The 12,095-nt window shown below is 40.3% G+C and overlaps 1 protein-coding gene across 2 annotated transcripts in view; it reads right to left on the bottom strand.

The window, feature by feature from the left end:
• Nucleotides 1–1,499: 1,499 nt before the first annotated feature.
• The window catches only part of GPD2 (glycerol-3-phosphate dehydrogenase 2), a 64,313-nt gene continuing 53,717 nt past the window's right edge, over nucleotides 1,500–12,095 (bottom strand). For both annotated transcript variants that reach the window (XM_056349649.1, XM_056349650.1), the window contains exons 13-17: nucleotides 11,557–11,715; nucleotides 8,776–8,888; nucleotides 8,602–8,680; nucleotides 8,383–8,481; nucleotides 1,500–4,628 (exon numbers count right to left, since the gene is read on the bottom strand). In XM_056349649.1, coding sequence (XP_056205624.1) covers nucleotides 4,503–4,628; nucleotides 8,383–8,481; nucleotides 8,602–8,680; nucleotides 8,776–8,888; nucleotides 11,557–11,715 — 576 coding nt within the window. In that variant the 3' untranslated portion in view covers nucleotides 1,500–4,502. The remainder of the gene's footprint in view (nucleotides 4,629–8,382; nucleotides 8,482–8,601; nucleotides 8,681–8,775; nucleotides 8,889–11,556; nucleotides 11,716–12,095) is intronic.

The raw sequence follows: 12,095 nt of genomic DNA, 5'->3' as shown, positions 1-12,095 counted from the left end.
AAAAACAAACAACAAAAAAACCCCACCAAACACCCTGCCCCACCCCCAAAACAGCAGGCTAAAGGCTTGCTCAGGGGAGCAAAATTTAATCTCTGCCTCTATTTGCAAAATAAGAAGAGGCGAAATGATCCCAGCACATGCCTGCATCAGCGGCATCTTCCGAGTGAAGAAAGTATCGATTCTGAAACGCAGCCTGTAATCTCCAGCCACAGCAGCCCTGCACATGCTTTGTGCAGCCAGTGCTCCTGTGTCAGGGTACAGGCATGCAAGAATGGGGGGCTGGTGAAATGGGGGAACGAGGAGTAAACCCTTGACGCAAATACACCTACAAATCTGAAAACCCTTCTTTTTCAGTGAGGACAAACAGCACTTACTTAGCAGCAAAGATTCATCCCCACTGAAGATGGTTTTCTCTCCTCAACAGATGCAATCAGTTCATATCTGACACGGGAAACACCCAGCTCAGGCACCAATGCTTAAATATTAATGTTGCTATGATATTCCGTATCATATTTCTAAAACAGGCTGCAAAGCGCAAGTGAACATAAGTTGCAATAAATCTGAATTTTTGAACGTTCAGTGGAGAAATGGTGCAAAGCCAGGGAACCCAGCCCCAAAACACTGTTCTAGAAAAACTCCTATTCATTTCAGTTCTGCCTCGAGTAGCAAATTCAGGATCATGACCCAAGGCAATTTTAGTGCTGCGAAGTATTTGGGACAAAGATGACTGTAGCAAACGTTTTCTGACATATTGCTTACACACCACAGATTAGATAAAATTCATAATCTTTGTGATTATACTTGGGAGGTTTCCATCCTGTTTATTTCTGGGGGGGACACGCTGAGGGGAGCTACTCTGGCCGCACGTACACAACCCCCATACTCAGTATAGCTACATCGCAGTTGTAGAATATCCTTATTACAAGTGTAAATTAAAACCTATAAAATAATATGTAGATTATAAAAAATGTGTTAAAACTGATAACAGCTTTACTGATTTACTGACAATGAAAATATATAGCATTTTTCCTGTCAGAACATTTATCAACACATGGCAACCCTGGACTAACTTGACATGTAAAATGATCAAAATGGATTACGAAATCTCTTCCATTCATTTCTATTGATTTTAGTTATGATAAAATTCATCAGTGTGCAAAGGAACACTTGCGACTGGCATTTCTCCCACACACACACAAAATCCAGGCCAATTGGCTGGCTGTAATTTTAGTATGAGATGGCTGCAGAATGCCTTACCCTGCATGTCACCAGCGAACGCACACAGTTCCTACATCCCAAGAATGCTAAGTGCTGTATTAACTCCTAATTTTCACTTTTAAACTACGAAGTATTAAATTCTGAGCTAAAATGGGAAAGCATGGATAAAATTATGTTTACTACAAAACATCTATCTGAACATTTTTCCTTTAAAAATAAACTTTTTCAAGGCTAATCAAAGTTATTTTTGTAACTGCCATAACAAACTGCCAGTGAAGGGACCATTTTTAATCAGTTTTATTGATTCATGCTTTCAGTTCTTACTCTGTTAAAAACAAGGCACATTAAATACATCTTCTTATTGCTCTATAAATGCATGCGGCTCATTCTGTATATCAAAAGTAATAAATAACGGCAGTAAAACACCAAGACAGTTATAAAAATGACAACCCAGCCTCAAACACAGTATTTAACAGTTCAGTCTAGAACAGTAACCTGACAAAATATGTAAGTGCCACACGTAAAACTTGCGGTGTGTATACATGCGTGTACATATATAGATATATTTGTACACACATAAACACGCTGCATGTATATGCATCCCCTGCCCCCAAGGCGTGCAGATTATTTAGGACAAAAAATCAACCCCCCCCATCCGGAAATCCAACTCCCATCTTAAAAAAAAAAAAAAAAAAAAATTACATTACTGTTTTTTCCACCTAGGATCAGAACAATGGAAAACAGTGACATTTTACAACTCTTTCTACAGTACATTCACAAAAACAAACAAACAAAAAAACCCCAAAAAAACCCCCACCCCAAACAACAAAGCCATCACTCCTGAAAACAGATGTGAGGTGATAAATAAATACTTCTAGATTTTTTCCATGCATAGATTTAGCTGTTTTAAGTAACACGTGCAATCTTCTCTTGTTACACAAGGTAGTCATACAAGATCTTGCTGTGCCATACAAAAGAGCCGAGAAGCATGACAGTAAAGTGCCTGAGATGCAAAGCAAATTCGTATCGGAGGACACACATATAGCCATGAATATCACAAAGTCACATTCTGTATGCAGCATTACTAAAACAAGAGAACAAAGAGTATACTTTGGGTACAAAGCAGAAAATCCTGGCTTTACAGGTAAACTTGTATTATTAATTCTTAACAGTGCCATTTATAGAGTGGAGAATTTCTCTTTAAACCGTACAAAAGATGTTAAATATTGTAAATATTCTTCCTTATGTAGCCTGGAAAAGGTCTCATTACTTTTATTTTTTTTTCTCCTTTAATTATTGTGAATCATAAAATCCTAGCCCCTTTCCCTCCCTACCTTGCTCACTGAACCAAAATAACCTGTGTATTGTACATTCACTTCCCTCCAATTCTGCAGCGTATGTAAAATCTGTTACCGTGTTCTTATCTGAAAAGGGTTTTAGAAATACGAAGCTGTGTCAAACACTACAAACTTAACCTGAATATACTGGAACATATTTCAAAAAGAAAAGTTTAGAGGACCACAGAAAAAAACCCCTTTGTTCATAAAAAAATTCTCACACGGTCGAATGTTCTAACTCCTTATTCACCTGTGCCTCACTAGCACAGGACTTGAAGCAGAAAAGCCACAACCTTTTAACAATCTCTGCATTTTGGTACAAGGCAGCATCAAAAAAAAAAAAAAATTAATATGCAGAAACTATCTGAAAGGCATTTTACCCAAGACAATCTCCTTCCCTCCAGATTTTACCAATTTTTTGGACTGACAGAAATATAACCAGTACTGGATTTTAAATGAGGCTTGCCCATTTTTTTTATCTGCTATTTTTAAACACATGAATTTTAAATAATTTTTTTTAAAAGGACTCACCTCCTCAGACAAACACAACATCTGCACTTACTATGCGACATACTAACGCTCCTCAGCATCTCCATTTTGTGTATGTAATAATTTCCCCTTTTAAAATATCAAAGTAATCCTTGGTGTTCATTCCTGTATTGTTCTTTTCCATTAGTGAAAGTGGTGATATCAGTTAAAATAGATCAGATTTTACACAAGTATAAATTCTGACATTTTGGAACTGAAGCTTGGTTTGAGTGGTATATTGGTATTTACACTGAAATACTAGAATAGAACAACAAATTCATCAATAAACTATTCTTACATTTTTCCCTTCCTTGTTCTATATTAAGCAGAAATATTCCATCTGACCTCAAACCTAGTCAGTCTAACAACAGAAAGGCAAATAGCCACATACAACATTGTTGGAAACAGCTCAAGTGAGTGGTCCTAATTTATTTATTTTTTTTTTAAATTGATCTGCTGAAAAATAGCCCTTTTGCTTTTACAGAAAAGTTAGTGGAATGCAAAAAACATTTCATTTTGTTTCACGTTGTGGCTGAGCATTTTTAAACAAACAATTAAGACTGTCACACTGTCAAAACCTGCCACCTTCTACATATAACCAGTGTTTGTCCAAAACTTGAAACAGTATGAAGCCCTTTACAGCACAGAACACCACCTGCTAGACAACGCTATTTATTAAGGGAAGCTTATTTTTATTAAGATGGGAGAAAAGAAAGCTGTCTCCCCTAGCTTTTAACTAAATTATGAGCTTGGGTGATTAATCAAGATGTCTTGCAGTTTTCCAGTTTCATACTGCTGATATTTTTGTCTGGCCAAGTACTGGTACCACTGAAATAACAGAGCACTCGAAACAGCAAAACCAACCACCTACAGAAGGCTCATGACAGTTCCTCACCGTAATCACTACCTCAGGAAGCGTCAGTTTTGTTCCTTCTGTGATACCATCTTCAATCCAAAACATCAGCCTTCCCTCGCTTTCTCTTTGCTGAAGAGGACAGATCAGCAGCTTTTAAATACTAAACACGTTTTTTCACATTTAAAGGCAGGATTCACTTTCTGAGCATCATTGTTGTTAAAGGTAATGGTGATATAAAAGTTAATGAACAAGGCAGTATCTGCACACGTGCTTGTGCGTGCATCCAAATCTTTCTAGACCGTATTCCTGAACTCTTGTTAATAAACCCATCTAAAGAATATCCAATCAAAAAGGCCACATACTGGAGTATTAAGAGCTGCACAGAAAACCATTAATAATAAAAACAAATGCACCAACGTATTTTTGTAAAGAGCTACACCGATGGACTGATACTGGTCATCTCGGACACACAAGGACAGTCAGAAGCACTGGAATGTTTTTCAGCAGGGACGCAGCTATGTGGCTCCACCAGCTGCAGCTGGGAGCAGACATCGTGTTTGAACTCACAGTCCGCCACCACTCCGGTCCACCGGAATCACCATCCGCTGGCGCAGATTCTCCTCGGCAGTCTTCATCAGCACAGCCAGCCGGCTTCCAGACACGTGGCCCTTCTGAATGGCACTCATGAGCTTAAGGTAGGAGAGGGAGAGCATCCCGTTAACTCATTTGCAAGACAAAGAATGAAGGTAGAAGGTACAGCCCCTGATGGCCAGGCCTCAGGAAGCAGCCAGAGGGACACGGGGTAACTGGACCAAACCCACAACCAACAGCAGTCCCTGAGCAGGCACCGCACCAGCCCTCCGCTGACAAGGCTTAGGGGGCACAGACACCAGCTCGGTGCTACTCCCTCCTCCGCACGAGGCGGAGTGGAACTGCTGGCTGTCCTGCCCATGGGCCACCAGCGGTGGACACTGGCACACTTCCAGTCTAAACAATGACAGAGTTAATTACTTTCTCCGTGAGCCATTAGCAAGTGTTAATGAATATACAGAACTGATTTTTCCATACATAAAACAAAACTGCTGTACGGTTTCAAAGACTCACCTCAAAGCTCATTTACATTTTCCAGAAATATCAGTGAAAGTTTTGGCCAGGCATGGGTGGCAGGAAGAGCAGAAGTACTAAATATGATCCACTTGGAAGCGACGGTGCAGGCAACCAGCAACACCAGCTTTTTTTCAGTGACATTTAAGAATGCAGGATAACCCATGTAACTGCACAGGCTTGGGGAGGGGGGGGTGGGGTGGTTTTTGTTGTTTTGTTGTTGTTTTGGGGAGGGGGGGGTGTTGCTTTTTTTTAAAAAAACAAAACAAACCTGAAAGATGTAACTAACAGAACACCATTCCTCACCTACCATTGACCCCAGACCATACACCTTCCTCATTTGCCCTTCTTTGTAGGGATAGTGTACTTGACTTCCACAATTCTTTCAAATCCAAATTCCTTTATAGACTTTTAAAACTAATTTGCCTTTAAGTCCTGGAAACTGGACTCAGCTCTATCTTAACGAATACACACTAGTGCTAAGATTTTAGTTAATTCTTTTTTATCCCATGGATAAAGCAAGCATTAGACTTGAAATTACATGCAGTCAGCTTGTCAAAGACTACTATGGAAAGCAATCGGCACTTAGAAAATGCAATTTCTTACTCCCACTGAGTGCTAAGAATCCTTCAGATTTCTTTCCCTCTATAGGAAAACCTATTCATTAGATCTGCAGCTGGACCTATGCAAATGTGGCATCAACCCTGTCAAAGCAGGAACAAGTGCCAGGGAGGGGAAAGGGAGAGAAGGGACCCCCGTGCTTTACAGACCCAGCTGAGGATGGCAAAACCTCCCTGTGTTTTAAAGGAGCTTTGACTACCCTGTGCAGCCCCGAGGCAGGACAGATGACAGAGCTGGGAAGGAGAAACCCAACAGCAACAGCAGTAGCTACTGCCAGCAAGGGAAGCTGACCATTGCTTGGGCTTGGCGTTCTCCCTTGGCTCCCTTCCCGCTTCCAGAGCAATCCCTACACACGGACGGGAGGCCCTACGAGGAGAGGCACTGCTCGCACACCCATTCACCCCGCTTGACAACACACCTGACTACCAGTGTGTCCGGTCGGACTACACTGCGTGCGCTGTGTGGAAGCGACCACAAAAAAGATGGCTGATCCTCTGGCACTGCCATGAAAGCAAGAGTTTCTGGTACAAGGGTCCGTCAGGTTGGGAAACAAGCTTCCTCCTGATTTAACATGGGGGGGTGGTGCATTTATGTACCAAAACTAATTCCCAAGGTCCCCCTCGTTTCTTAAGCATAAATGACAACAGCACTAGGCTTCTGTGTGCAAGTCTCTGGAAAAAGAGTCACTGCAGTAAGACAGCTCCGCACGCTCCTCAGCGCTGTCAGCGCTCTGCCTCCCTGCTGCGGTGGAACGACCTGTTTGTATTAAATGCTGATCAATGCAGTCCACTTTCTCTGTGTGAAACACCTGTAAGCCGGTGAAACACGGTGTCTGCTGGGACCAGTCCTCACAAGACCATTATTTGAGTTACATTGGCAATCTGCAGTTGGCCAAATGAAAGCCCTTGGCGTTGCCCTGCTCCCACCTGGAGAGCTATGCAGCCACCCTGGTACAACGTGTTCCTATATTCTAATATAAACGTCCACAAATATTTGCACATGGCTTTCCACAAGCATTCTGCGGTAAAATGCAATTACTTGAAAGTTTTCAGAAAGCAAACACAAAAGTATTGGGAACTGACTTAACAGATCCATTAAAAAAAAAATTAAACAAACATTTAATGTATTTTGTTCCTTCCATGGCAACCTCCTGTTAATGTTATTACCACGCTTCTCCTTAGCACTTGGCTACGCAGCAGCTCCCCATGTGCTGCTCTCTGCCTCTACGGGAAAGAGGTGCATAGGCACAAGTGATCATTACTGCAGGGCCAATCACTAATGTTAAATATTTAGACTGCATTGTGAAATGTACAGAAGAAGCCACAGAGTTACACAGTTTTACAAAAGTAATTGTGAAACTACACCAAAACAGTGACTTGCCTTTTATGTTTTACAGATATTATGACTCAGGGCAGGCAACCCCTAATGAGACGGTTCAGCACAGTAAAGCAAAAACTCCAGAAAGCCACCAAAAATCCACAGAAGACATAATTACTAGTTGTTTCAGCTTCTTAACAACAAGGTATCCAAACTAACCAAACTGTAGTTTAACACAGCCCTTACAATAAACGGTGGGTTCCCCCCCCCATCAATGAAAAGTTTTCACATGCAAAGGGATCTAAGACAGAGACCCTTTTCAATAGCCAGAAAAACAGCTGCGATTTTCTTTTATATTTGAATACGTAAGCACAAACTCCCAAAGCCATTGTTTCTTCTTTCCTCCCCATGGTTTAGTCGGGGTATTTTTTTCCTCTTGCCCCAACTGCATTTCATTTACCCAGCTAAATTGCTGCATTTTAGGCAAATAAATAGTCCTTTTTTCTAATGCTGGACACAACCTGTGAAAATTTTCTGCATTTAGATTCAACAATGCTGCTCTTATCTACAGCTCATCTCGAGAGAGACAATTACCATTTCCTTTGCCTTGATCTTGTTTGTTTAACTTGACACAGTGAAGAAAGGGCTGACATTGACCAAAATCCCCAGCATTAATTTATCTCATGTTCGGCATTCATCATTGCCACCATGCAGGAAAGACATGGCAGGCACTTGAAATACCACACCAAGAAAGGGTCTACAAAAACAAGGCTGGCGGGCAAGCTGCACATGCAAGAGGAGCTGGGCAAACAAACATTTCAGTAGCACCCTTAATTTTATTTTAAAATCCTGCAAAAAGTAGATGTGTGGTTGTCAACGTAATGTCTTCCATACAAACTGAGATAATGTTAGCCAATCCAGGAATTAAAATGGGATTATATTGACTGGATGTGCTTTAACTACAAGCTCATTCTTTAAAATAATCAAAATAGTTTAGAAACTCTAATCACTTAAAAGACCCAGATAAGTGCCAGTTGCATAGCTGTGCCATATACCTTCCAATGGACAATTCTAACATATTGAATATATTTAAACAGCATTTCTGTATTAAAAAAGCCAAATTCAGGTCTGTACTTTGTAAATTGGACCTGTTCTTTGGGTCCCATTGTTTCTGTACAAGAAAAAAAAAAAAGCTGAATTTCAAAGTTGCTTGACGATGGCTCTGTGTGTCACTTATCTTGTGATCTGGCAAATAGCATGAATATTCCAGCATTTACCCAAGTAACACTCACATAGTCTACAACCCAGCCCTTCAGCAAAGAGCATGTGTGTGTGGAAACAAAATACTTATGCCTTTGTTCATTAAAGTTACAGCTTATCTTGTAAAAAAGAAACACCTACCTGCAAAAACTCATTGAGTTCAACCTGTCCATTTTTGTTCAGATCTACTTCATTTAGAATATCATGAAGTGTATTTTCAGCAATTTGCACACTGATGCTCTAGACAAAATAAAAGCACAGAAGTATGTCAACTGGATTGTTCAGCACTATTTATGCCCCACTCTGAAATTCAGATAAGAGGCTTAAAAAGGAAACTAAAAGAGCACGAGGAAACGTTACCTCCAAGACACGCTGTACATCCAGTATAGTAATAAACCCTTTCTTGTCCTTGTCAAACATGTGGAATCGCTTCTTGTACCTGCAAGGTAAGGATTATCAGTGGGAAAAACTGCACTCAGAAGAATGACAGGTATGAATTCCTAGCAGCACAGGGATCTTTTTTACTTTACTTACCTTTCAATATCTGAAGGCAGTAGACTGATTTCAGAACTGTCTGTTAATTGATCCGATTTTACTTTGTAGCCCATTTCATAATAGAGAAATTTTTTAGCAGCTTCAAGTTCTTCCTGCAACAAAAAAAGAAAAACTGTATATCTCAGGAATAGCAAGTTCTTACACAATTATTTTTAATGTAGTGTTTCTTAGATTCTTCCACTTAACTAGAACTTAACTAAAGTCCAAAAATTAAGCAGATGGTAGCTGAAAAGTATTAAAAAAATAAATTAGGCTTAGGCAATTTTTAATCTTGAAAAGAGTTACCAAGTCTAGTTAAGACTTCTAATTACTGTGTAAAAGCTTTTAGGACCATACCACGCCTTCAGTCACAAATGGTACTTCTACCTATTTCATGAAGAATGGCACTTGCAAGTCAGGCCCACAAAATGCCATTTGAATCAGAGCTCATATCTTAGCAGAATGTTTCACTTACCTGTCTAAAATCAGGGGGAAAAAAATACTGGCTCAACACCAGGCAAGTTCTTTATGTTTTGAACTAGTTTTCCTGATGGTAATGAAATTAATTTATTACCTGAAAGTTCAGCGCGAGGCCTTCCATAGCCAGGTTTTTTAATAAGTGATAAAGAACTGACATATATGAAGTACTGTCAAACGCAGTTCTTTCTACAGCAATGAGTATACCAAATAGGGTTCTAAGAGTGATCAAGCATCTGTCACATGGACAACAATATTAAATGGTGTGCGCTGCAGTTAACAAACAAGAGTAAGCATGCTAAGTAACAGCAGCAGTAGCAGTAAAAGATTCCTAGGCACGTACACGTAAGCCACTTCATCTAGCAAGGACTTGTTCGTGAAGGCATATTAGGAGACCAACTAAACTATACCAGACTACTCTTACATACTTCAATATAAGCACACAAATTAGCCTTAAAGTCCCAAACCAACAGAGATTTATTTAATGGTCTTACTAAAAGAATGCTCTTCTGGATAGGCATTGAATTGCCTCGTCCGTCAAGCTGAAATATAGCCCATGCTGTAGAAAAGTAGCACTTCAAAATGGCCCGAGACTGGTTACAGAAGGGATGCTCAATAATTAAGGTGGTCTAGCTTCTTTTGAAAGAAAAGGAGACTTTTCCAAAAGAAACCTCAGCTGACATTCAGAGAATGCAGAGGCTGCCTTGCTAGCATTAGTAAGCCCACACAAGCCACAGGCGGCTTTGTAACTTACAAGTGCACACAGTATTTGCTAATTGTTCTTCCAGCAGGTTACCGTGAGAATGGGTGCCGAACTACCCAGCTACAGGCTGTTGGAATTAAGGCTGTCCATGCAACTTTAACATCGTGCTGGTTTCAAATTCTTTGCTTTGCAAGCTTCCCATTTTCTAATCTATTGTTATGGAAGAACTGATATAGCTATAACACAGTCAATTGTTCTATCAGCAAATCTCATTGGGTATGGGTGAGACACATCTAACTTCAAACACCTCTGACTATGAGGTTGCTCAGCATACATGCATGCCAGCAACACAGGTCACATCTGTGACACAATGGTATCCCTTTCTTTATGCATTCCTGTGGGAAGGCTTTAGGATCACAGCAGGTCCCCTGGCTAGCAGGATTCTAATGAGCTCCTTCCAGAATGTTAATCAAAATTCTAACTGGCTAAAAGGTTTCAGGAACAGTCCAATGGAAACTTCCCATCCCCTTTGGAGTGGAAGAGCTAGGTAAGCATTCACAGGTTGTGTTTGCTTCTGAATCAAAGAAGCCCTGAACCACATGTTCCGTTAGGGTACAGCACTCCTTGCGCTGCCTTTCCTCCGTCATGCTCTTAACAGCATTGCAAGCGCAGCCTCCAGTATTCTGGGCATTTATCTTTTTATGACAACAGAAAGAAGTGATAATCGGTAACTTACATGATGTAATAGCTCAGAAGGAGCAAGATTCATGTCAGTAAGTGGGATGTCTACATCTAAGCTAGTTATCCAAGGTACTCCTGGCAGTTTCTGGAGATCTAAACAGGGCTGTAGGGTGCAATTCAGTGCACGCACAGCAGATGCCTTCATTAGGGTAAGTCATCTGAATGAAGTTTGTTTACTACAAAGCAGGCATACACAGCAACCAGCTCAGAGAGAGACAACCTGTTACGACACTGAAAGTAAAAGAGAGACGAGTACACTGAAAGTAAAAGAGAGACGAGTACACTGAAAGTAAAAGAGAGACGAGTACACTGAAAGTAAAAGAGAGACGAGTACACTGAAAGTAAAAGAGAGACGAGTACACTGAAAGTAAAAGAGAGATGAGTCCCATGCGGTATGTCTAAGCGAAGACCCACTGGGGGCAAAGGAAGCTAACAATGACCTTAAACATTGATTTAGGCCAGAGATGGTGCAAACTCAGTATCATAACTTTTCAAAAGTCACAGCAGACAAAAAGGAGTGACATGGATTACAAGATCCTCCTTTTCTGAGGCAGATCTGTTGAAAAGTACCAGTAAACAAAATATTTGAACAGGAATTGGATAGCAATGCGAAGTCTGCTTTCGTTTTTAAAGCTGGGGAACAACAGGATACAGATTTCACTTTCCCCTCCACCCCCCAGCCAATACCAACTCATTTCACAGCTATTTTGATAAAGTCTTTCTAATGAAATACACCAAGTGAATCATCCTGTCAGGGAGAAAGCATCACTTGAAGTTTTCTATTCAACTGATTTAGATCGTTAACATGGAAACTACTTAAGAAAAACAAAACAGTTTCAGATGAAAAAGGCCCTTTGTACCTCTTTTTTCTGCTCACTCCAGTGAAGTTCTTTCCCCATTATATCTACGATTCTTGGCAGGGCTTCCTCTGCAGCCTGAACATTCAGAAAGGCCAAACGAGTACGTCGGGAAATCATATCCACTGCCGTGCGGGCATACTCTTTAACACCATAGACAACCTAGAACAGTAAGACAAAGGGGAAAAAAATGCAGATGAGAAAGTAGACAGACATTGTCAGAAATTATGCTTAGTGTCACAAACCACTCTGGTGGGCTGGCTATACAAAATGAACTTTCTGTAACTACTTCACACCCAGCCAAGAGCAGGGCTTGAAAAGCTCCCTTTTCCTTGAAACATTTTATAAAATGCATCTGGCATCAAACATGTATATATGAAATAAAAAAATAAACATTATTTAGTTATAAATATTTAATTATATATATTAAATATGTGTGTATATAAACATAAAAATAAAGCATGCTTCAGGGAAGAGAAGAAACAAGAACAGAAAAAAATTCTGGACCTCACCAAAGGAAAGGGCTTATAGAGAGGTTTTCC

This window comes from Falco biarmicus, chromosome 8 (genome assembly GCF_023638135.1).
Source record: "Falco biarmicus isolate bFalBia1 chromosome 8, bFalBia1.pri, whole genome shotgun sequence".
NCBI classification, from domain to species: Eukaryota; Metazoa; Chordata; class Aves; order Falconiformes; family Falconidae; genus Falco; species Falco biarmicus.
Note: the sequence above shows the minus strand (reverse complement) of the source record. Positions and strands in the feature narration are given on the sequence as shown.